The following is a 25,532-nucleotide window of genomic DNA, read 5'->3' as shown; positions in this document are numbered from 1 at the left end:
CTGAAACCTGCAGGCAACAAGGAGGTTTTGCAACGGAGGTACATAGATGGGGGTCGGTTGTTAAGAAGCCATTGAGAAGACATCAGAAGGTGTCTTCATGGGGAGACCCCAGCCACAAAGGCAAGCAGCAGCCGCTGCGTTGCGCTCTCTGTCTGTTTCTCTCCCTTCCTAATGAGAGGGTGACTATTCCTTTTCCTTCTTTCTCTTTCTCTCCCAGTGCATTCTCTTCTCTCCACCCCCCACCCACCCCAGGCAAACCCATCGCATTCCTGAGCCCAAACTGCGAACTCCAAGTGATGAGGTGGCGTCTCTCCCCCTTCTTAGCCCAGTCTCACTCCCCCCATCCTTCTCATTCTCTCTTTACACACACACACACACACACACACACACGATGAGATTCTTTTCTTTTTGGTCATGCTGCAAAAAAACAAAAATTAAAGACACATCTTCGTTCTGGAAAGCACCCAGCCTTTTTAAGCGTCCAAAAACCCAGTCAGGATAGAAGGGAGGAGGAGATGTCTCCTGCAACGTGTGCGTTGTCACAGTCAATCAAAGCCGGCGGGAATTTTTTTGCATCTGCGTTGCTGGAGGGAAGTCTCTTTCGTTGCTTTGGTGGAACTCTGGTGTGCATTTAATTGCAGCCTATTAAACCCACACAGAGCCAGGGCGCCTGCGCAGAAGGCTTCGTGGCTCCACTTCTGACGTGTCCCCTTTGAGAAGAATACACGTGGATCTGAAAAGTGGAAATGCAGAAATGTTTTTTACTTCTTTATTTTGGGGGCAACCTGGAAGAGAGGAGTGCTCCGCGGAGCAAAGGGGTGAGGGATACAAAGCAGTCGATTTTTGCATCATCGTTAGCAAGGCCCGCCTGTGGAGGGTAGCAAGGCTGGGCATTTGCCAGTGTCTCAAGAGGTGGTGGAAATGGGGGAAATGCCACACACATTCAATGCCAATGCTGTCAACTGTGGCAGCCTGTAAATCTCCTTTTTGACCCAGGGAAATCATCGGATGTACACGGTGCTACGACTCTTCATTTCCCCAGAGTGGCTGGAGAAACCTAGCCAGATGGGTGGGGTATAAATAATATATTATTATTATTATTATTATTATTATTATTATTATTATTATTCATTGCCCTCATCCTACTGCATCCAGTTTCACTGCCTGGAAGTAGGTCATATGAGTTGCAACCATCAAGGGCATTCAAGTCCACACGAGAGCTCCATCTCCCTCATTCAATGCTGGGGTAGTTAGAAGTGGCTGGACTGCAGTTCCCATTAGCTCTGACCAGCATGGCCAATTGTCAGGGATGATGGGAGTTGTAGTCTAACAATATCTGCAGGGCACCATACTCACTACCCATGCAGCTGAAGCCATCGCCTACGAGCGTTATTTAGATTTGTGGCCTTTTCCAGAGTTGCGATCCTCCTTTAATCGCAATCTATGGCATGAGAATCACTTTTCATTCACCGCCCTGACTTTCCTCTCCCCAGTTTTCTGCTGCTTTTTTCAGTTATGGATGCACAATGGCAGCCGTATTATCCCTTTGCGCAGACAATGTGCATCTCTCCCCCCCCCTCCACTCAACTCTTTCCTGAACAACCAGCAGCAAAGAAAACCATTTTAAAAGAACAGGGAATGGCGGCAGTACTGCTGGTGCAGATCCACCTGAAACCAGGTGGTAATTCCACCGGTTGAAGGTCAATGATGGGAGGTTTCTTTTTTAAATAATAATAATAATAATTTTTTATTAAGTTTTCTATTTAACAATCCAATCATATCACATTAATTATTCCAAATTATACCAGTACATATCATAAAGTCCAAATATTTTGCCAAATTATATATTTTTGTTGGGGGTTCCCATGCTTTGAGTTCAGTAAGGGTCCAGTCATCTCATATTTCTGCTGCTTTTAGTGTTCACCGGTCCCATCTTTCAATCTTCTTGTTGTTATCGTTTTTCTTCTTAATAGCCTCTGAGTTGTTTCCACAGGTGAGTTAAAGTAAGCAATATTATGCTTCTGTGTGAACTTTGTAAAGCTCTCCCTTTTTTAAAAAAGCTGGTAAGTCTTTTGTTTGCAATAAACTCTCACACGCTGATCCAAAAGTCCTTCTTGAGCGGCAGACGCCATCATTCTCAGTTCCAATGAAATAAAATCTAGGCGAATGATGGGAGGTTTCTAAAGTGTGGTCTGTGGACCACCAGTGGTCTATGAGTTTCATTCCAGTGGTCCATGGAAGTTGCAGAAGTAGGAGGCTCTGCCTTCCTCGGAGGAACAAAGCCATGGCTGACGGCTTGGTGGGGGAAGTTCCCAAGCAGGGTAAAGAAGCTGAAGAGGTTATTGAAAGGAGTGGGAGGGGTCTATGCATGGGAAAGAAGGAAGCTGCAGGAAAGAGGGGAGGTCTTTAAGGAGAGAGCACAAGCAAGGCACAGGTGGGGGAAAACATTAAGTTGTCAGCAAACTTTTTCAGCAGGGGGCCGGTCCACTGTCCCTCAGACCTTGGGGTGGGGCAGATTATATTTTTTTTTGGGGGGTGAATGAATTCCTGTGCCCCACAAATAACCCAGAGATGCATTTTAAATAAAAGGACACATTCTACTCATGTAAAAACACACTGATTCCTGGACCGTCCGCAAGTCGGGTTTAGAAGGCAATTGGGCCGGATCCGGCCCCCGGGCCTTAGTTTGCCTACCCATGGCCAAGACCCGCAGCAACTTTACCTGGTCTTTGGTAAGGGGTCAAATTTGGGAGCCACTGTGGGAATGTTCAGGGTGGCAGGAGAGGATATATTGTTTATTAATATCCTTCTTAACTTGCGCTGGAAAGTTCCTTTATGTAGCAGAGTTACATTCCTCTTTTTACATGCACAGGAGATAGCTGGCTGCAGGCTCGTATGAGCCTCTCACTATTATACTATTCAGTCTGTCTCAGATTGAATTGTATGTTCCTGGTAAAAAGTAAAGGTAAAGGGACCCTTGACCATTAGGTGCAGTCGTGACCGACTCTGGGGTTGCGGCGCTCATCTCACTTTATTGGCCAAGGGAGCCAGCGTACAGCTTCCGGGTCATGTGGTCAGCATGACTAAGCAGCTTATGGCGAACCAGAGCAGCACACGAAAACGCCGTTTACCTTCCCGTCGGAGCGGTACCTATTTATCTAATTGCACTTTGACGTGCTTTTGAACTGCTAGGTTGGCAGGAGCTGGGACCAAGCAATGGGAGCTCACCCCGTCACGGGGATTCGAACCGTGACCTTCTGATCGGCAAATCCTAGGCTCTGTGGTTTAACCCACAGCGCCACCCGCGTCCCTGTTCCTGGTAAGCTCCCTTGAATCCCTCTTAAAAGAATAAAGATTCCACAATCTTATTCAAAGTCAATAAAAGAAGTTTACTCACGAAATGATATATAATGAAATGAAAAAGGTACTTAAATGTACTTTCCCTAAGAAACCAGAGGCCTTCCTCTTGGGCATTGTCGGCCAATTGGTGCTAAAGAAGGACAGAACATTCTTTATGTATGCTACAACAGCAGCAAGAATACTCATAGCAAAGTATTGGAAGACACAAGACCTACCCACCTTGGAAGAGTGGCAAATGAAGGTGATTGATTATATGGGACTGGCTGAAATGACTGACAGAATCCGAGACCAGGGGAAAGAGATGGTGGAAGAAGATTGGAAGAAATTTAAAATTTATCTTAAGAAACATTGCAAAATTAATGAATGTTAAAATGTTGTGGTTATATAAAGTAAGGGTTACAGCTGTTAAAGATTAAGTAAAAGACATGAAAAGGGAAAAATTGGACAAAATTAAGGCTAAGGATTTGCTGAAATAATTTTGGGAATTGGAATGCAGAAAGGGGAGGTATGGGGAAGTCGATGAAGGAAGTTTATGGAAAAAAGGGAGTTGAAATTATACGTGTTTGCTTGTTACCGTATGTATATTTTTTGTATTGTGTGTATTGTATGTGTCTTTAAAACTTGTGAAAATTTAATAAATATTAAAAAAAAATAAAAAAAGAAGTTTACTCACATCAGTTCACAGTTGGATTCCGGAAGGCAGACTTGGTTACAAATATGTACATGTGGATCTACCCCATATGGGGGAATAATCTCAGTGCATCTGCTAGCTGAGAGCTAGCAGAGCAGTCCTAGCTGAAAGCTGGTCAAACGAAGAAGGAAGTCAAAAAAAGAGGAAGTGTGCTGTGTGACTTGTCCTTTGTTACCTGGACAGGTAAGACCACGACCACCTTCTACCACATGCAAAAGGAAGGATGCTCCAGCCAGGAGGAACAGGACGTTTCGACTGGCTGGACCAAACATTCCCCCACTTGTCTTCTCTAGCGTTACAAGGAATGTTGCACTTGACTGCCTCTCATGGATCACTTCCCACAGCCACTGCCCTTGACAATCTCCAAAATATATTCTGATCCGTGATCCATCCTTGTTTACAGTTGGTTCAAGGGATCCCGACCAGGCTGGCCCATTCATGAGGAATGCATCAAACCGTGCTTCTGTCTTCTCCTTGGCAGTCCTTCCTCCCTGCCCAGTGCCACCTCTACAGTAGACCCTTGGCAAATAGGAGGCATTGGTGGTCTCCTCCCATCTCTAAGAAGAAATGGTGGGGTCTACCCTCTGGGGTCTCCCAGGCTCTGCAGCAACCCAGTGTGATTCAGAGCAAGCCCCTCTCCTTGCCATTGTCTTTGATCAACTTCAATGGTTGATTTGATCCCTGTGTTTCTGCTATATGCCATGTTTCTACGGGAGTTGCCTGATGTGTGTGTGGGGGGGAGAGAGACATGCATTTTGCCTTGTGAGCCCACCCAATTCACACTTCCCGAAACAATATGCCAACCGAAATGTAGGCGCCCTTCCAAAATCTGCTCTCCTCTGAATTTTGCAACGCAGTCAAAATACGGTCTCCGAAAATGCATACGTTCGGAGAGTGTGCACATATAAATGCAAATACTGGTCAAAGTAACATACAACTGTTGTGCTATACATGGTGGAATTACTTGCAAGTGTGTGTTCATTAGGGGAAAGGTGGACTAAAGCTCTAACAATTTTTCATGACTTGTTGCGAAACTTTGTTGCGAAATTTTGAACGAAAAATTCACGAACTGGGGCAGAAATATGGCGAAGACTGGGAAAATAAGCAGAAATTAGACAGATTTGTCGGCGTCTGCTGCTAAGATCCATTCTGCTGCCATCGTGATTATTAGGAGCATTAACTCATTCCAGAGTGTTCCTGTTTCATGGAATAGATGCATGTAAAACCTTAAAACTGCAAAGAAGCACAAAACCCAAATTCCGCTGCTTCTCCATACTTCCAAGGATAAAGTCACACAATGATATTTCTCTCTACATTTTTTTATTTCTCCGGGTAAAGTTTGCTCTCTTTCTCATGGTGTTTGCCTTGGGATGCCTTCCCTTTGGAATCTTCTTGGTCCTTATTTTAAAACCCAGAAGTTGAGAGGTTGGCCTGTTAAACATACATGCATGCATACACACACATTTATATGCAGTGGTAATTACAGCTTCTAAAAACTGCAACGTATCTTGTGTGCTGTTGTCATGATGCTGCTTCTTTTTCCAACCAACGTGGCTCTTCGCGCTTTCGAACAGTCATGGAAGTTTGCCATTCTTATTTTTTTTAAAGAAAAATGCCCTTGAGGTCCATCAGGGAGACGGAGTATACTAGCTAATAAGAAATCTGCCTTTGGACTTTTCCCTGAGCTTCCTGGAATGCTTTTATTTGAGTCACAACAGCAAAGCAATCTTTGCAACTGGGATTTGAGGGGTTTGATCATTCAAACCTTTGTGAAATAAGTGGTGGAAAGTTTGAGGGAGTCATTTTTATTGATCAAAGGTTTGGGATACTCTTAGGGAAGTCTCGCTGAGGTTCCAGATTGGGATAGAAAGAGAAATATTGTGATTTTCTTTCTTTCTTTCTTTCTTTCTTTCTTTCTTTCTTTCTTTCTTTCTTTCTTTTTCACATCAGTACAAATAAAGGGACGGTTTGGAATGTGGGTAACATTGTGTACAATGGGAAAAACAACTTTGTATGGTTTTAACAATGTGTTTCAATCTGCTATGTGCACATGTGAAAACTACCCTGCTCTGTTACACATCCTAACAGACCGGCAGCCATGAATATAGGTAAGCCCAGTGCTTTTTAACAGCAATGTTAAAAAGCGTGGCACTTACTCCTGATGAGTACCGGCACTGGGTAAGCCATATCACACAGTGAAACACATGCACAGGTAGCCTTCCTGTTGTTGTTTTTCACAGAGAGGGTGGTCAAAAATGGAAAGCCAAAACCCTGATACTTTGAGACACCTGACCACAACCCTGTACTACCTGTGATCATAACTCATCGCTCCATTAGTGACTGCATTGCATGCAAGTTAAATCCCACCGATTTTTTCCTATGGAATTCTCAAGCAAGATATGTTTTACTTCGCTGGGGTTATAAGCAAGACCAACTCCAGAACTTTCCTCTTTTCAAGCTGTCATAAGCAATGTTTCCTGACGCAGAATCTCAGGTGTACTGCGATTCACCTACAGAGTCCCCATATGCATATGGTGTAGAAAAGGAACAGGGGGGACTTCGAAGGTCAGGAAATTCTGTGCAGAGCTGCTAAACGCAGAGGGACTTGCAGAGATATTCCTTTCCCCTGCAGTTTTGCCTATTTGCTTCTTTTCTTTTGGTCCTTTGTAGATCATTTCAAGCTCCCTTCTCGTTTTTTTAAAATAGGACACTCTCCAAGCCACTATATACACTTTAAAGGTGTGTGTATGAAATTAAGCGGCAATTATTTTTGAAAGGACAGCGAGAAAGAGGACAAGGCGGCGAAAGAAAGGATGGATATAAAATTAAAGCAAACAACAACATAGCAAGGATCAGATCGCATTTAGAGGAAGTTTGCAAGATCCCCAGAGTTTGGCTTTTTCTGTACTTAGAGAAGAAGAGAAAACAAGGACAAACAAATACACACTTTGCTCTACATCTCCCTCTGGTGCCTCACCTTCACAGGTGTGCTACTAGGTCGTGCAAAACCTGCAAGCTCCATCTCACTACTATCTTGCATGCCTCTTAATATTCAGCTTTTTTCTTCCTAACGTTCCTGTAACTCCTATTCTTCAAATCAGTCTGCTCCCACTTTTCTTTTAACTCCCCCAGTCCGCATACATCCATACACAAACACATAAGCACCCTTCAATTCATACCCCATTTCATTCCTCCCTCTTCCTGCAGAATCTACTGCCAACCCAGAAGAGCCACTGGTTTTCTGGAAGAGAGGCTAGCGGGGTCCATTCTTTTTGTGATTGGTTAGAAAGGGGCTTGGCTTTGCTTCTCTACTTTTTGGGAGTGGGTGCGTGTGTGTGTGTGTGTGTCTGCGTGTCTGTGTGCGCCTTGGGGGCAGGCTGGGCTCCTCTGATTGGCTGAGGGGCTGGCCCAAGATCTCCCCCTCAGCACTCAGAAGCAAGCGAAGAAGGGATCCACCTCTGGGACACTGGACCGTATAAAAAGGGAGGCTAAAAACTTGACAGATTCAGTAGGAAGTTTCTGCTGGGGTCTGGAGTGGAACTACATAAACCAGACCATCCCTGTATGACTGGACACTAAAGCAGAACCAAGGATACAAAGAGTCTTCATGTCTAATATTTAGACATGTTCAGCTTTGTGGATTCCCGGTTACTGCTCTTGATAGCAGCAACTGTTCTACTCACCAAAGGTCAAGGCGGAGAAGACCGTAAGTACAGCATTTTTATTGTAGTCCTATGGATGGGGTGGTGCTTGCCCCCATATTTCCTTTCCCCCATCTCTTTCTGTCGAATGCAAAATTATTTTCCCCCTCTGCGCCACCCAGAACTCCAGAAGTGCAAAGACAGTAAGCACCAAACCAGTTCTACCGAGCAGTTTGCCAAAGTTGGGGGAGAGGAGCGGCGGGGGCGGCTGAGTTGTGATTTTGCAATCTGTGCTTCCCTGTGGCTATAATACTCGCAGCGTGTTGCGGTGGCTTGAGAGATGTAGATATAAGACCAGGCAAAGAGAGCGCTTGTTACATACAGTCTTAAGATTCCTTTAAAAAAAGAAATAAATAAAAACTGAGAAAGGTCAACACACGTTTGTGATCTTTCCGAACCTTCAGGAGTTGGCATGAAGGCAATGTGGGGAGGAAGGCTTAAGAGACTGAAAAAGAGGGTATCTCTCGCACCTCGTAGATTTCTCCTGAAAGTGCTCTATGGAGAAAACAAACCACTCTTCTAAAAGCAAACTTAGCCAGCTGTGCATAGCCTTGGGCGTGTTTCCTTTGGTCTCTCTCCCCCCCTCTAGCTCCCTCCTTCTTTTCTCTTAACATGTCCCTTGGGGCCAGATAACAAGTTGGATCAATTAGAATCTCTGCACTGGCATGCCAAGTTCAGGAAAGCGGGGTGGGGACTGCGAGTGGGTTGTCACTGGAGGGGGGACAGGAAAGGGGAGCGCGGCAAATGATGGAAAACTCATTGTGCGTTCTTGGAAAGCCAAGCGCTTGACAGGGAGGAGAGGCGAGCAGGACAAAGCTGTTTTCCCTGCCTTGTCGAAGAAGTCTGCAGAAGCCATCAGGAAAATATGAGGGGAGGGGGGAGAGGAGGAGGAGGAGGAGAAAGAGAAGTTTCAGGATGATTCATAAGGAAAATGTTTCAGCAACTTATAAAGCGCAGGAGTCTAGACATCACTTCATAGACAAAGCCTTTTGGATGGTACAGGATTGGAGGGGATCACTTTTGCTCGCCAACCAAGTCCAATGGCGACATCTACTGGCCATCAAGGGACTCGCTTGTCCTTGGCATTCTTCTATAGACTTGCCAGGGGTGGGGTTGTGGGGAGTGGCCTTAAAATGGGTCAGCAATGATCAAAGGGAGTGTATTTCCGGGGTCAACAACTGAACAGGATTAGTAAACAACTCCTCACCGGAGGGAAATCAATTTACCATCAAGCAAGCAAAAAATTTTGTGTGTAGTATATTCATCACTCCAATTATGGAAGTTTTGCTGCCATCTAGTGATGGGTGGGAAGTTTTCCTGCAGCATCCCAGGAGAGCGTTCTCAAACATGAGTTTCATGTTCCCAAAACAACTTGACTCCTTCCCCCTTTAATTTTTTCCTGAGAATAGCGGGTTATCTTTCTCCCTCCCTGTCCAGTATCTGGTGGTTTTTTTTATTTTTGCAGAAAATTCAACAGTCCAGCACTCGGTTTTAACAGGAGGAAATAATTTATAAAATGCACGGTCCCTCATTTAAAAAACAAAAACAAAATCTGCTAGAAAAGCAAATGCTTACTTCTTCTCCAGCATTCGTCCTTGGTCATATCTCTTGGTACATTCCTTAGCTCAGGTATGCTCCACAGTTAACATCCATGGTGCTACGAAACTCCTTGTTTCTGAGCAAGCTGGCGTCGGATTTCAGCCAAGGTGGGAGGCCTAGTGAGCCTGCCCTATTGTGATCCACACCTGCTGACTCCTCATCCTACCTAAATTGTTTGCGATGGAGCTGATTTCCCAAGGCCTCACGCCATCAGCGGGATGCAATTTCTTCTCTTACACGGGTCCTCCTCCAGTCCAAATTCCTGAGTCTCTCTCTCTCCCTCTCCTCTTTATCTCTTTTGCTTCTTAGAAGGCTGTGAATTTCTTTCTCCTTTCTGTGTTTGGCTTGGCTTCAGCTCAGAACGTTGAGGTTACCAAGTTGGATGCAACAACCGGCCAGAAGTTTTGTTTAAATTCCAAAGCAACTGGAAAGAGTTATTGTGAGGCTGGCTCGTTTCCTGTGTCATAGAGTTTGCTTGATGAAAAGCAGATGAGGGTTTTCTTAGAGCGCACGCACAAAATGTCAGCGTTAAGTGGAGAGCAGGAGGAGGAGGGATGGGAGGCCAACCATCGGAAACAATTTTATTTTTTTAAAAAAATGTATGTGCTCTCCAGATCGATCCGTTGTAAGAGGTTCACATGTTTGCACCTTGGCCATTCTGCCGACACTGCTGGCTCCCAAAGGACCCTTTCCCTCTTCCCTTGCCCACCTCATTTCTTGTGTCACCTCCTTCTTTAGTGCCATCTGGAAGGTGCATACAGAATGGAATAACGTACAGTGACCGAGATGTTTGGAAACCAGACAGCTGCCAGATCTGCGTGTGTGACAGCGGCAGTATCCATTGCGAAGACGTGATCTGTGAAAACTTGGAGGACTGCCCAAATCCCGAGCAACGCGATGGAGAATGCTGCCCTGTTTGCCCTGGTATGGATACTGACTTTACCTACTCTTCTTCCATCCACTCATACCATCAGTACTGCCTATGGTTCTGTCCGTCCACGGTCATTCAGTCCCCCCCCCATTCCATTTAAGCATACTCCAATCAGTCTCCTGGAGAAACTGCCTGCCCGCAAATGTATTTACTCATTATATCTATTCTAGTTTTACTAATTCACCCATCTTCCCAAACGAAACATCCACCTTCTACTAATGTACACCAAAATCCATTTGTTTACCTATCTAGTTCCTCTTCTCCCCTCTCTTCTCTTTACATCAACCAATCAACAGCCATCTAATCACCCATCCATTTATCCACCCACCTACAGCCCCATCACCTATTTAATTGTTTCTTTGTATCCACCCCTCTATGTGCTATCTAACCGCTCATCCATCCATTTTGTTTTCATCGTAAACATCAATAACAAACCGCTGGTTTCATAGAAATATTTGCGTCCCTTCCTTGAGAGATTCCAGAAATTTGGCAAAGAAAATTCTGCAGAGTCAGGAAAGAGAGTGAAGAGTTGGGAAAGGACCTTTCAGGCATCTTAACTTTAGTTGATGCTATATTGGTGCATTGTGGGAAGAAACTGGGCTTTCTTTCCTTTCTTTGAAAAGTCAACACTTCAAATAGGATTGCCCAAGTAGACTGGATGATGTGAATCCTTCAGATTGGCCCATTACATATTCTGATTAGGCCAATGATAGGAGTTGCCATTTCCTATCAACTTCTAAATGTACCTAGAAAAGAAGCCTGGTCTTCATTCAATGTTTATTAAGGGAAGGATGTTCTGATAGACCAGAGGGCATTGTGGGTGCAAGGGAGGGGTAGCAATGGTACCAGGTGATGATGATAAATTCTGGGTGATGGTTCTGATTCCTAATATTCCTTTTCCTTTTGTATTCAAGAAACCGATGAACCTCCCCCAGAAGCCACTGGAGTAGAGGTAAATTATCTTTTGGTAACCCTAACTTCCATTTATTTGGATGCAACGATTTTGTTTTCTTTTTGATAACCAGCTAATCACTATTATCTTCCTAATTGGCAGGGTCCTCAGGGGGAACGAGGCCCTAAAGGAGACAGGGTAGGTATCAGTAATGAAACTTTGGCTGATAATAGTTCAAAGGGGAAAGGAAATAAAATTAATATGCAAGCATGGCAGAAAAATTGGTGGCAAGTAGTTGTGTGTGACTAGGACAGTCATAAAATATTCTTTGGCCGCATTTTGAAATTTCCATTCCTATACGCAAAAGAAATTCTGCCTACTTAGGTTGTTTAAAAGAACACTCGCCCCCTCTAAGCTACAGAAAGGAGATTCAAATCTCCCTTTGCTTCTTCTTTTTAACAACATTTGGATTTCTTCAGCTCACATCAGCTTTTAACTAAACATCCCAAAGCTGTTGCAAAAAGACCCGGCCATTTTGGCATTCTTTACTATAGCATCACGGTGGTTCATATTTTGGGAGTGGGAGAATAGAAGGTCCCCCTTCAAATGTTGCTGGTGTGTGAGGAATTTCCAAACCAGTTTTGGTCTTCTAATATTGCTTTCTAATAATGGATAGCTTTAGCATACTCAGGAATCTGAAAGTTTTGTGTCTCTTTTGTAGGAAACATATACCGTATTTTTCGCTCTATAACACGCACCTGACCATAACACGCACGTAGTTTTTAGAGGAGGAAAATCCGTAGGCATGCCACCTGTAGGCATTTCCTCCATAACACGCACAGACATTTCCCCTTACTTTCTAGGAGGAAAAAAGTGAGTGTTATGGTGCAAAAAATACGGTACATTTTTGTGCATTCAGCACCATATACTGCCACGGTGCTAACCTGCGACTTCCTGCTCTCTTTGTTTTCAGGGGCTTCCTGGTCCCCCAGGCAGAGATGGCACTCCTGGCCGACCCGGACCCCCGGGACCTCCAGGCCCCCCGGGCCTTGGCGGAGTAAGTTGGGTTTGCCTCCATAACTTTTGTTTTTCCAACAATTCACGGAGGATGCATTTTTAAGAACCGCAGCAACACGTTCTCTCTTCTCTCTTCCTTCTCCTCCTCTCCCCTTACAGTACTTTGCTCCTCAGATGGGTTACGGTTATGATGAAAAATCTGGTGGCCTTGCTCTTCCTGGCCCAATGGTAAGTGTTGACGGCCTCAGTGGATTTGAGCTTAGTGTGGAAGGAGAAAAGTGGGAAGATTGTAGAAGTATGAATGAAGGAGTCTGTTTCAGCCTTCTTGGTTCCTTAATCTCAGGACAGAATGGTGAGGCCACAGGTAGGGAGGTACATGTTGCTAACTGATGTCCGCCTGATGAGCTCTTAGTAGCAGAAACTGAAGTATCAAAGATACTCCAACTTTATTCTTTTTGATCGGGCAGGCATCTCACTAATAAAGCTGAGTAACTAAGGGATAGCATTGCTTCTTTCCATGAGGAAAAGGGACATGGAATGTGGGTTCCATGAACTAATAATAAGCATCATGACAATGATAATTTTTTATGGTCCTAAGTGTTTACCATAGAGTTGGAAGGGAACTTGAGATTCATCTAGTTATATAACATTAGATCCAGACTAAGGTGGTTAGACGCAGCTCCCAGTGAAACCCGTGGAACAAGTTAGTCATGAAACTCATTTTAGTGGCAACAGTGGCTTGAGTTTATGGCTGAGCAGTGTGGGTTAGTATACTTGCTTTCTTTAAAATACACCGGTTAATCGGGTTTGAAAAAGGAGCAGGGGACTTAACGGTGAGCAAATCCCCACCAAGAAATTCAATTAGTCTTGTGGGAATCTTTTGAGTGTCTCTCATAGCTTCTCAGAAGTTATTCCATTGCAGGAACCTCCCATTTTGTGTTACGTTTCACTTTAGGCTAAATCTGATGGCAGCCCAACGCCTCTCAGCTGGGAGGTATCCAAACACGCTGACCACTCATATAGCAACTACAAAAACAGACATACCCCAACTTCAATGTGGAACACTAGACCAAGAGAGACGAAATGGTTGTTTAAAGAGAGATGGGGGGAAAACAATTTAGGAAATGACATAAAAGTGGGTGGAGGTCAGAGTGAGGCCTAGTTAAGAGAAAAGGTCAAGAATGTATGGTTAGAGCAAGGCAGTACGAGAATGGATACCCACAAGGGTCAAGGCAAGATGGCTCCAATTTCATTTACTTGGGAAACATGACTGATTCTTCTCACTTTGGTTTGTAGGGTCCAGCTGGTCCCCGTGGTCTTCCTGGTCCTCCTGGTGCTCCCGTAAGTACTTCTTTGCTTCCATCTTAATAACGAATTCTCAATACATTTTAGACAAGGGGTTGTGCATTTGGGATTTCAGATGAGAGAGGTGCATTGTAAATGTACGGACCTCAGTACTTGAGGCAATGTTCACCAACCAGAAATTCCCAGTTCTTTCCTTTGGTCCTATTCCTTCCTTTGGTTGGAGGAATGGGGGCTAGTGGGGTTTCTAGTGCTCTGGAGAGCAAGGATTTTGTGCCATCTTTGTCTCTTTCCAGAAAATAGTAATAATAATGCAAATCTTCATTTGTATAAATTCTGGAGTCACAGAATTCACTTATCCTTGGCACAGAATAGGAGATTGCTTTGGTAACAGATTTCTTTTCTCTTTGCACAGAAGAAATAAGGTCCTCTCTTGAGAGGCCTACTCCATAGGCCTGGATGCTCACAGGCATTCACAGAAACTCTGGAGAGATGAGAGAAGGGGCATGGAATACATAACCATTTCCACATTGATGTGTGAGGTGGTTACTTATTGACACTATTCCTTCTTAAAGCGGGTAGACCAACAGTGTGCAATGAAGTCAGGCAACGGAACCAAAGTAATGTATCGCTTGCCTCTTCGAATAAGAGAGGGTGTGTGTGTGTGTGTGCTGGAGATGTAGGTGTCCTGAACTCCAGTCCAAGATACATGAAGAATCTACATGTTCTGCAGAACACTCTGCCCATGCACAGTGGCACTTGTTTCTATTTCTTTGTTGAGCTCCCAGCATTGGTGAGCTTTGGCTCCAGCTGACCTTTACTGGGAAGCTTATGCATCTATGCTGGGCAAACTGGGGTGTAGGCCAGAATAGGACAAAGGTGGTTCAAGAAGAGATGCTTTGTAGCAGGCCAAGAGGGGTGCAGGTTCAAAGGGAAGAGGAAGTTGCTTCAGGCCAGGAGAGCAGCACAGCAGAAGTCATGGAGGTGGAGATGAAAGGAAGGGGGCACTCGGGGCTGACAAAACTCAGGTGGGCCATCATGGCCTACCCAAAACAAATAGGGGTGCAGTAGGTCATAGCCTTCCATCTAATGTAGATGCTCTGATTTATCTTCCAGGGTCCTCAAGGTTTCCAAGGTCCCCCTGGTGAACCCGGAGAGCCTGGTGCTGCTGTGAGTACCATCTGAACTATTTCTCGTATCTCTTGCATGTATTATTATAGCGAAGCTGAACAGCCTCCTTGGAGCCTGTTCCTTGGAGTTCTCTTTTTCCACCACTTGGGGGAGCTTTTGAACGTCGAATGCAGTAGGCAGGTTTCCGTACTGGGGATTCTTTGGCCCACTTTTGAAAAATTCAACCGGCTTATAAATAGGAGCAGGGACGACTCGGCTAGGATTTTAATGCATCTATTTCTTCTCAAACTCTAGGGTCCAATGGGTCCCCGTGGTCCTGCTGGCCCACCTGGAAAGAATGGAGATGATGTGAGTGACTTATGTCTTTTTTCGGAGTGGGGGGGGGTCCCCGGAAACTTCTTCTTTCCAATTATCCAAAGACGGAGTGTGCCCAAATAGCCACACAAATCACTGACTTCAGTGTCAAGGTTACTCTCAACTTACAAACTTGAGTTGGCCGACTTATCCACCTGCCTTGCTTTGATTCCAAGTAAAGCGAGTCAGGTCTAAAAAACTCGCAGTGTAAAAATTAAAAAAGCCCTATCTGCAATCAGTGACTTGAACTCCTAAGCAGCCCACCAAACCAGCATTTGATGGGAGACCCCCACAGTTTGTCAGTGCTGGGCCTTATCCATCCTTGCCCCTTACCACTTTCTCTGGCTTCTCCCTTTCTGCTTAGCAGAAGCACCAATCCTTAAGGAACACCTGTTGACATTACAGGGCCATTTGGTTGCAAACCTTAATGCGAGGTCAAAGTCCCTTTTACAAACACAGTTCCCCAATCAATGGTCTTTCATCCTCGCGTAGTGCACTGTTTCTTGAGCATTGGCTCAGACCCTGTCTCCTCTTCTTTCTCCAAGGGTGAAGCTGGAAAACCTGGCCGTCCTGGCGAGCGTGGTGCCCAAGGTCCACAGGTAAGATGTCTCTAATCATGGGGCGGCTGTCAAGCACCTGTCTTTTTAGGAAGAGCTGCTCCTTGTCCTGGCATCCCTGGAGCCTTGAGATTATAACCTGTTGTTTAGGGAAAGTGATGCAATGTCTTACATTGGCGGCCTGAAAGAGCAGATTCGACGATCGTATTAGCAAGAAGCGGCTTAAGTTTTTCGATTCCTGCTTCGGTACAGAGGGATGGTTCATTTATAAACCCACCCTACAGCCGTCTCCAATCTCCAGATATTTTGGACTACAACTCTTGTCACCCCTCACGACTGGCCATGATGGCGTCTGGGGCTGATGGGATTTGGAATCCGGCAGCACCTGTAGGACATGGGATTGGCGAAGGGTGACATACAACCTATTCCCACCCCAAAAGCTGTATTGCAATGCATCCCGACTTCAGTTCACCTTCCCGGCAATTTTGCAAGGTGGTTAGGTTTGACTGTGAAACAGTTTATGCGCCTAAGGCCTCAAGATGGCTGGGTGAGATTTTGGAGCCCATATTTGAACACATCCACTCTGCCCACTAGACTGGGTGATCACTGACAGACTCCTTCCTAGAATGAAAATTTTGAGCTCTTGATGGTTGGTCCCAGCTGTACAAAGAACTAGGATGTTCAAGGAGATGTAAGGACATAGCACAAAACTAGCAGTAAATATGCCGCCATCTGCCTTAATAGCACTTCTTAATCCTTTTAAACTGAGTCCTACAGTGTTGTTGCTATTGATGAAAAGCACATTAGGTATGTCCTAATCATAAACCAGTTATTGGTGTGAAGAGGTCCCACCCACTTGCCTAAAGAAGGCGAGAAAGGCGAGACACGTTTTCTTCTTCTTTTCTGACTCCTAAATAACTTTTTGTTCTCTTGCTTCAGGGTGCCCGTGGTCTTCCCGGAACAGCTGGCCTTCCAGGCATGAAGGGACACAGAGTAAGTGCGCTCCAATAGCTCAATGACCAAGAAAATCCGGGGATCTTGCAATTCAGAATGTCCCCTGGCTAGATTATTTACTTAGGAGTAGACATGCATTCCCGCTGGAGCTTTTAAGGTTTACAGCCATCACAATACAAACAGCATCTGCCATTGCCATCATGGCACCTCCACTAGATAATGCCTGCCATGAAGGTGACAATAGCAATGTGGTCACCTAAACCTTGGGGTGAAGCCCCACCTAGAACTATTTATCTTACAAGGTAGCCAAGGTCCAAGCTGAGAAGAGCATGAAACGAACCCTTAAAAATGTCTACTCAGGTGTTTCTAGTTGACCATTATATTATTATCTTGTATATTCATATCCTTGGTTCCAAGGTGGTCTTCCACCCAGGCCTCCTCAGCTTTTGCATGGTTGCCAATATGGAGCCTGTAGTCTTTTCAGTTGAACAGTAAAATGAGGAGCTGCTAACCTTCCAAACGTAGAATTAAGGCACCCCATTGCCTTTTTTATACTCAACTCCTTGAATTTTAATGTTCCCTTTTCTTCTTTTCCATCCGTTCCTTCATCCCACTACTTTAGGGTTTCAGCGGTCTTGATGGTGCTAAAGGTGATGCTGGTCCAGCTGGTCCCAAGGTGAGTGTCCACTTTTAAGTATGTGCCCCCTTCCGTTTATATCTAATTCTACCCTCTCCTGTTTCAGCAACAGGGTGTTGACGTCTGCTCTGTTTCCTCTTTCAGGGTGAGCCTGGTAGCCCTGGTGAGAATGGTGCTCCTGGACAAGTTGTGAGTATCATTGTTCTTCTGCCCTTTGCTTTGATGGGTAGACAATCTTTCCAAATCTTACAAGCATAGGCAGGGTATTAGCAGAAATTGATTTGTTCAGGTGAAAGGATGGTGATGAAAGGAGAATTCCTAGTCACCAAAAGGGGGGAAGTAAGAGGGCTTACTCATTGGGAGAGTGCATGCTTTGTGTCCCTGAATGTCCCAGGATCAATCCCTAGCCTCTTAAAAGGAACAAGGAACAGATGATGGGCAAAAGCTCTGTCTGTGATCCTCAGGAGCTTCTTGAAATCCCATAGACAATGTTGAGCTAGGTAGACCCATGGTCCGATTCAATATAAGGTATCTCTGTTTGGTTTCTGCCTACTGTGAACACACCTTACATCCTTTGTGTTCTGAGGATGGATTTGATTCCTAGCATGCTTTGTGGAGAATCAAGTGGAAATAATTTGTCTGAAGGCGTCCAAGTTCAGTATGCTTCCTTTCATATGTTGTTCATGAAAACCCTTCAGGTGAACTAGTTCCATGTGATGGTTAACATGCAGTAACCCCAAAGGACAACACAATAGTTCCATCTGAGTATGGCAGTAGCAACCTACATGAGGGACAGGAGCGTTTTGACATAAAAGAACACAATGAGAAAGATCCAGCGAGATGAAGCATTATTTCATAGCAGGGTTTGGGAAACCGAGGTACCCTCCTGATGTGGTTGGATTCTAGCTCCCATCAGTCCCAGTCACCATGGCCATTTCGTCAGGAAGGGTGGGAAGTGTTGCTCGGCAACTTTTGGAGGGCTGTGAGTTCCTCACCTCTACTTTGCAGAGAACTATGTTTCTGTGAGATTTCAGACAGCAGGGCAGACGTCATGGGGGTTTGTAGCATCCGGGTGGTGAAAGCTACAGAGCAAAGGCTCTTTTGCTTGGTCTAAAGGATTCCACTGTGGCATTTATCATCCTTTTGCGTATAGTTGCAGCCAGATTCAGGAGAGCAAGAACACATAATGAGTCAGAGGGGATTGCATCAAGAAATGAGGGGGCAGATAAAAAAAAACAATTTTAAGCTGAGGGCACTTGAGAGGTATGAAGCAAAGACACGAAGAAGCAAGGCATGCTGGCATATACAAAGTCTTTGTTCTCACTTTATGGCTCCCTGGGGAATGAAGGAACCCCTTAACACCAGTAGAGGCATTAGAAATGGTAGATGCTAATGAATGGCTAATGAAAGGTTGGGTGGATGGTAACAGGGCATGGATCAAAGCTACCTTCCCCTAAACTAAACTTGTTTCTCCTTATGCCTAGGGCCCACGTGGTCTTCCCGGTGAGAGAGGCCGCCCTGGACCTTCCGGCCCTGCTGTAAGTACATTGTTTTGTCTTGAGGGACATATTGTGGGGCTAGATGCAACTGGTACCAAGGCATCCTTGGTGTAGCATCCTCCAGGTCTGGTGTGGCCTGGAGAGGTGGCAGTGACTGAAACGCCTTTCTTCCCCTCTTGTTCACCACAGGGTGCTCGTGGTAATGATGGTGCCCCCGGTGCTGCCGGCCCCCCAGTAAGTATTCCTGCAACCTGCAGTTTCTTCTCTGCTCAAGTGGTGATTATTTTCCTGTGGAGAGGGTTTGTCCTGCCAGACAAACACTGGCCGTTGCCAGACTCCATGTCCTAAATGGGAATTTGCAGGACAACACTCTGTAATTAAACCAGCCATGGGATGGGAGGCCTTGACTCTTGTTTCCCTTTCCCTGACATTTTAAATCACAGACCAAACCTCTGGCCATTGCTGGGGTGGAGTTGGCCAATGTTAAGAGGTTGCTAATTTGGGACTCTAAGGAAAATGCTATAATTGCCATTTCTTTCTTTCTTTCAGGGCCCCACTGGTCCAGCTGGTCCCCCTGGCTTCCCTGGTGCCGCTGGCCCTAAGGTAAAGACACCGGACGACACTGATGCTCAGAAGCAATTGTTTTGTATCAGGAACATCAAAAATTGTTGGGTTTAGACTCTATCAATATCTCAGGTGCCAGTTCTCATGCAAGCCAAAATTGCACCAGCAGTGCATAAGAGGGAGGTATCTGGAGAATCCCAGTGTTTGCAGGTGTACAAAAATATTTAGGGGGAAATTCTTATAGGTAAAAATTTTAAAAAATTAAAATACCAACCAATAATGACTGTGCAGACTCGGCACAGAATGCTAACAAACTGTTGGGGTGTGAAGAACAGAAATCTGGGCAGGTGATGAAGTAGAATGGAGTATCTGGAATTGTGGACAGACTGCAACATTTTGTTGCAGATCCCACTGGTCTTCTTGATTTCTCAGTCTATTGTTAATAATAATAATAATATTTTTTAAAGGGGAGAGGGGAGAGACAGTCTTCCACTTCCCCTTCTTAGATGAAAAGCTCTGTAGCACCAGCTCTAAATGAACTATTTCTTACCAAACCAGCTACAAGCACCTTAGTCTTCTGTGGGAAAGATCACAGGCTATTTCTGAAAAGCCATGGCCCTCATAATGTTTGAAAGGCCCTCCTCCCTCTGAGTCTCTGTATTCTGTCTAGAAGGCTGAGAATCCCTTATAGCTCTTCATTCAAGAATGGAGGTTGACACATCTACATGGTCCCAGTTCTTAAATTCCATGAGTGGCAGCTTTTCATCCTACCCAGCAATGTCTGAAGCTTAGAGGCTACTTGAGAGGTGCTCGCAATGTTGCTTCCCGTTCCAGCGTCTCTTTCACACACAACAAGCAATGTTGGTCTGGGAAGGAAGCCACCGCATTGCTCAACCTCCGGAGTGGCTTATAGGGTTCAGGTGTTCCCAGAGCAGCAGTCTGCAAAGGACTGGTGACTGCCAAGTTCCTGCTGCATAAGCACTTAGTGGTAGACCCCAAAGAAGCTGTAGCAGCAGCCCGCCTCAAAAGGACCAAGTAGTGTTCTTCAGGTGGCAGGCCTCAAACCTCTTGATTTCTGAGAGACAGGGTGGCAAAGGGAGGCCTGAGGCATTGTGGTACTGATCCAATGAGACAAAACTGTGAAGCTTCAGAAGGGCTGGGTGTGGGATGGTGTGGTTTGACAGGGAGACGCTGCCACCATACCTGTGGAAGAGTGCTTATGTCCCTTGTTCTTCTTTCTCTTATTGCACAGGGTGAAACCGGTCCCCAAGGTGCCCGTGGCAGTGAAGGCCCACAAGGTGCTCGTGGTGAACCTGGTCCCGCTGGTCCTGCTGGCGCTGCTGGTCCTTCTGTAAGCTGCGCTACTGGCCGATTTTTGGCTTTTGTCGAATGCGCTTCGGGACTTTCTAAGGAGCTTCATCATAATGACTCTTCTCTCCTCCTTCTCCTCTGCTTTAGGGCAACCCCGGTTCTGATGGTCAACCTGGTGCCAAAGGCGCAACTGTAAGTACCCTCCCATCGCTTTTCTTGTCTTCCCCAATGCCTTCCTTTCCCAGTTGCTTCACCAGTGCTGCTCTTTTCTCCTAGGGTGCTCCTGGAGCTTCCGGCGCCCCCGGCTTCCCCGGTCCTCGTGGCCCAGCTGGACCTCAGGGTCCCAGTGGCGCTCCTGGTCCCAAGGGTAACAGCGTAAGTCTCACCTGATCTCCCCTCGTCATTTAAGTTGTGCCTGCCTTCAGAGGTCTTTGAAGAAATTAGAAATAGAGGCATCTGGGTGGGTTATCCAGGAAACCCAGACTTCTTTAGCCTAACTGAGAGAACGCAAGGAGGAGCCTACCATAACATAATTAATTCAGGAAATACCGCCCTCTGCATATCCTCTCCGACTGTGCTTGTTTAATAGCTAAAGAACTGTTTCTTAGTCTTTTTCAAGCCATGGCCTCCAATACTACCAATAATATCAGCTTTCCTGCCTTGGCATCATATAATACACTGGGTTTTTAAATTCTGAAAATGACAGTATTCCAGAGCAGCTAGATTTGTGTAGCAGGTAGGATAAAGGTATCAAAATGGTAGGCGATGGTGTGCAAATCTCTTTTTTAAGGGTAGCAGTATCCAAGATTATTTAGCAGGGCGCTCCTTCTACCAAACCCCATTGTTAACTCTCATATGGTGGAGGTTTACATCAAGTTGCATGTTCACGATTACATTCTCAAGTTCCCTTTCCTTGACTCTGCTTCCTATAAACCAGGCATGGCCAGACTTGGCGCTCCAGATGTTTTGGGACTACAACTCCCATCATCCCTAGCTAACAGGACCAGTGGTCAGGGATGATGGGAATTGTAGTCCCAAAACATCTGGAGGGCCAAGTTTGCTCTAAACTGTCCTTTCTATTCAGGGCCCAAGCCCATAATCACATGCATCAGCATCTTATCAAATCTCCCCCTCTGTGGATTGCCAGCCTGGATAGCTCAGTTGGTTGCATCATGGTGCTGATAACTCCAAGGCTGCAGGTTCGATCCCTGTATGGGACAACTGCATTGCAGGGGGTTGGACTAGATGATCCTCAGGGTCCCTTCCAACTCTGCAATTCTAAGTCTTGATAACAGATGCATGTTGAAAGCCATCTCAGAAAAGCCACATCCCCTTGTTCTCTCATAGAAAAAAGGATTCATTCTTGACTTCCTTGTGCTGAACGAGATTTGTGATCATGTTGTTTTCTGTCTCTTCCTAATACGTTTAGGGTGAACCTGGCGCTCCCGGAAACAAAGGAGATACTGGCTCTAAAGGCGAACCCGTAAGTATTCCTCTCACCTGGGATGTAGTTCTAAAATGGTGCATCTATTCTTGTTTCATTTTCACTTTTGTTAACGCTTGCCTCTCCTTCCTTTTATCTCCCAGGGTCCCGCTGGTGTCCAAGGCCCCCCTGGTCCACCTGGTGAGGAAGGCAAGAGAGGATCTCGTGGTGAGCCTGGACCCGCTGGCTTGCCTGGACCTGCTGGTGAACGTGTACGTACCAACGTTGTTCTCCATATTACTGCCCTCTCCAACCAAAACTAGTCTCTCCTTAACTGCGGGCAGCAAGATCACACCCTCTTAGCAAGCAGACTAATTTGTGCACGGACCATGTATCTGTCTAACATACTCCCAGTACATTATTAGATTAGTTAGGAATTGCTGGGTCAAATTACAAATGAAAGCAAAGCAGTCTGGAAAGGCAGCCTCAAGAAGCCTCTGTGAGTCAGAGGAGAGCTATTCTGCAGGGAAAAGCTGTTGCAAAAATAGAGTGCGCTGCAGCACTTCAAAGAAAACTGAATCTGCAGATACCTTTGCCACTTATTAGGAACTGCCTCTTATGGTTTCTAAGATGGGAGCCCAATTGGTACAATGTGTTCACCGTGGAGTGTTTTAAACCCACGAGGAAGCACTGTTTAGGCCCGGAGGTGGGCAGAACATCGCTGTCCTTTTCACTTAACAGATCACTGCCTTAAGAATCATCCACGGCTGAATTTAGAAAAAGAAACACCGTCATTCTTTTCTGTTCTCAAGTTGAAATCCCAGGGCAGTCCCACGAGAATTGATTTCATACAGAGAAATAAAAAACAACTGAGACCTTTGAGGTCAAAAGACCGCTGCAATATAGCCAGGTCATCAGTTGTGTTTTGAACTTCAAACATTTGATCAAATCCAAACTTCCCTCTCACTTAGACAGTTTTCCTTGTTTACTTTTGTTTCTTTGCTCCCTCTTATAATATGCCTTCCTGTACTTTCGCTTGAGTTACCTGCAACTCTTTGCACACCTTTTCAGCCCCTTATCTCTATTTGTGGGTTGTGTCTTGCTGCTTTGAGATGGGGTTGGCAGGTGTGGGGTCCTGTCTTCAGCCTGGGCCCTAAACTAGGATTCTGAGATTCTCAAGATTATCCTGAATCTGAATTTACTTTCTTTGATCTGCATGTGATTCTGCCTCACAGGATTTGTATTTTTGGTCCTTTCTGGCCAATCAATGTTTATTTTCCCTGTCCACTTTGATGGGAGAGCCCAGTGCTGTGTATATGACATTAACCTGTTCTCCTCCTTACCATTCGCAGGGTGCTCCCGGAAGCCGTGGTTTCCCCGGATCTGATGGCATTGCTGGTCCCAAGGTAGGTTCTAGTCTCACGCTGTCACTTTCTTCTCTACAGAACAAAAGGTATAAAAATAATGGCCTCTCCATCCATTGGCATCACTCCAATGGGCTGAGGTGGGAAGCCTCAGATAAGGCTCTGGGAATGTGGGTCAAGGCAGAGACAGTTAAACCAGCGAGAGATGGAATGTTCTCTTAGTAGAAAGGAGCCTGGAGCAATCTTAAATGCTACTGGATATTATTTTATTTTTGCTAGCCGTTACCTACATTAGGAATAGTTTAAAAGAGTTAAATGGGTGATGGAAAGAAAGTCTTCTTCTTTGGAACTCCCCTTAATCTCAGGTGGCCTGAGCAGATTTTCACAACGTTGAGAAACGGCACTCTGCACATGTTCTAATGCTATCAAAACATGACTAGTTCTCAATTTCTTTCATTTCTTTCCTGCCCTGCCAATGCTGATAGTAGGGCTAGTGAAAGTAAAAACATCAAAAATAGCAATTTTCTTTTTTAAAAAAAAATACGGTAAAAAGTAAAGCTTCCAGCTCTAATTAACTTCATACCACTCCCATTTTAGAGGTGGATGCCGAATGGGAACTTGGCCAAGCTGCTGCTGAATAAGTTTGTGGCAGGCATGCGCCCAGATCTCTAAGATGGAAGTCTAATTGTCCAGCAAATATAGAAAGCTAAGGAGCTCCTTTGCACTAAGTGAATCTGCTCTCCACCTCCCTCCAAAACTCCCTGAAGGAGCTGGGTAGTCTTGTGGAAATTTATAGGGGCCAGCAGGGATTGCCTAATCATCTGAGAGCATCACACGCCATCCCTTTTGAAGACACTGCAGCCTCACCCTCAAGGCCCCAGATGAATGATCGTTGCTCCCAGCTCTTGTTTAACAACACCAGTTGCTTTCATGTCTTCCCACTCCTGCAGTTCCAGGTTTTTGAGCTTTTTTCTATTTTTTTTTTAAGGCACCCGATCTTGTCTGGAAGCCAGCTTCGGTCCTATCCCCGTCCCCCATCCTTTGCCCTTCCCACCCCAGCAACATTTCATTATTATATATCACACTTTACCACGTTCTGGAATTCTCCAGCATAACCTCAAACCACTCACATATGCTCATCTCGCTAAAGGAGAACCAGAGCCCCAGTAGTTATTGCTCATATTGTTGGGTTTGGGACTTTTTTATGGCTCATATCTTATATTCTCTGCCCATGAAGATGAAGCCATCCACACAGAATCAGGCAGCCTGGTGTTGGTCTCCTTCCCTTGCTGTCCTCCTAGTGGTGCAGCAATAAAACTGCTAGCACACTTGCAAAGCTAAGCAGGGTCCAGTATGGTTTCAAACTGGAGGGGAGACCGCGTGTTCAGATTCCTGCATTGCGAAGGGGTTGGACTAGATGGTCCTCGAGGTTACAATTCTGGGAATATTAGATTGAGCTCTGATATAACACAACAGCCTTCTGAACCAGAAGAAGATGAAACAATGTCGGCATTTACCTGCAGTGCTTCATGGGATAACTTGACCGCTTTTTCTCTTCCAGGGCCCACCTGGCGAACGTGGCTCTCCTGGCCCCGCTGGCCCCAAAGGAAATACTGGCGAAGCTGGACGCCCTGGTGAGCCTGGTCTCCCTGGAGCCAAGGTGAGTGGATTGCAAGAGATCTGGCAGAGGTACAAAGGCGATCTAGCCACACACTTTCCTGTTAGGCCCTGGGCAGTGGGGAATGAGTTGCATTCTGTCAGAAGCTCCCATGCCCTAGAGAGGAATTGAAAAACAAACTGTGTTGTGAAATCACAAGCTCCCCTTGCTGTTATAGTAATGGCACCTAGAAAATAACATAGGACTTTGAGGTATGCAAAGGACTTTGCACTCCTTGTCACATCCATCCTAACAACTTGGTAAGGGGCAGAGGCAGATTTCGGGCAGCATGACCGGTTCTGCCGCACTGGGCGCTAAGCCTGGGGACGTTGCAGGGTGTCACAAATATGACAGTGAATTGAGCAGAAAGGAAGGTGGGAGACAGGGGCACCCAATTGTGGCCTTGCACAGGGCGCTGCTAAAATTTGAAAGACCACCCCTGCAAGGAAAGTCTGCAATGGTCCCATTTTGCAGATGGGAAAATGAGGCTGAGAAATACATAAGTGAATTGAAAGGAGGAAGACTTTTGGCGACAGGTTTTAGTGTCCTCTTTTGGCTGTTTTTTTACAGAAGGGCCATGATGGGATA

The 25,532-nt window shown here is 45.5% G+C and overlaps 1 protein-coding gene and 1 long non-coding RNA gene across 2 annotated transcripts in view; one reads left to right on the top strand and one right to left on the bottom strand.

Moving 5' to 3' along the window:
* Nucleotides 1-387: 387 nt before the first annotated feature.
* On the bottom strand, nt 388-24,943 carry LOC309516078. The gene is made up of 3 exons (XR_014212750.1): nt 24,805-24,943; nt 23,267-23,362; nt 388-733 (listed from the first exon to the last, which is right to left on the bottom strand). It is a non-coding gene; the product is annotated as an uncharacterized lncRNA (long non-coding RNA).
* The window catches only part of COL1A1 (collagen type I alpha 1 chain), a 44,494-nt gene continuing 26,505 nt past the window's right edge, over nt 7,544-25,532 (top strand). The window contains exons 1-23 of the mRNA XM_082194290.1: nt 7,544-7,757; nt 10,090-10,275; nt 11,197-11,234; nt 11,337-11,372; nt 12,148-12,240; nt 12,351-12,419; nt 13,488-13,532; nt 14,610-14,663; nt 14,919-14,972; nt 15,524-15,577; nt 16,475-16,528; nt 17,112-17,165; nt 17,271-17,315; nt 18,611-18,664; nt 18,815-18,859; nt 19,175-19,228; nt 20,442-20,540; nt 20,648-20,692; nt 20,777-20,875; nt 21,930-21,983; nt 22,088-22,195; nt 23,276-23,329; nt 24,849-24,947. Coding sequence (XP_082050416.1) covers nt 7,676-7,757; nt 10,090-10,275; nt 11,197-11,234; nt 11,337-11,372; nt 12,148-12,240; nt 12,351-12,419; nt 13,488-13,532; nt 14,610-14,663; nt 14,919-14,972; nt 15,524-15,577; nt 16,475-16,528; nt 17,112-17,165; nt 17,271-17,315; nt 18,611-18,664; nt 18,815-18,859; nt 19,175-19,228; nt 20,442-20,540; nt 20,648-20,692; nt 20,777-20,875; nt 21,930-21,983; nt 22,088-22,195; nt 23,276-23,329; nt 24,849-24,947 — 1,575 coding nt within the window. The 5' untranslated portion in view covers nt 7,544-7,675. The remainder of the gene's footprint in view (nt 7,758-10,089; nt 10,276-11,196; nt 11,235-11,336; nt 11,373-12,147; nt 12,241-12,350; nt 12,420-13,487; nt 13,533-14,609; nt 14,664-14,918; nt 14,973-15,523; nt 15,578-16,474; nt 16,529-17,111; nt 17,166-17,270; nt 17,316-18,610; nt 18,665-18,814; nt 18,860-19,174; nt 19,229-20,441; nt 20,541-20,647; nt 20,693-20,776; nt 20,876-21,929; nt 21,984-22,087; nt 22,196-23,275; nt 23,330-24,848; nt 24,948-25,532) is intronic.

Source organism: Podarcis vaucheri (assembly GCF_965113315.1).
Source record: "Podarcis vaucheri genome assembly, chromosome: 13".
Classification (NCBI taxonomy): domain Eukaryota; kingdom Metazoa; phylum Chordata; class Lepidosauria; order Squamata; family Lacertidae; genus Podarcis; species Podarcis vaucheri.
This window is presented reverse-complemented; position numbering and strand designations above follow the sequence as displayed.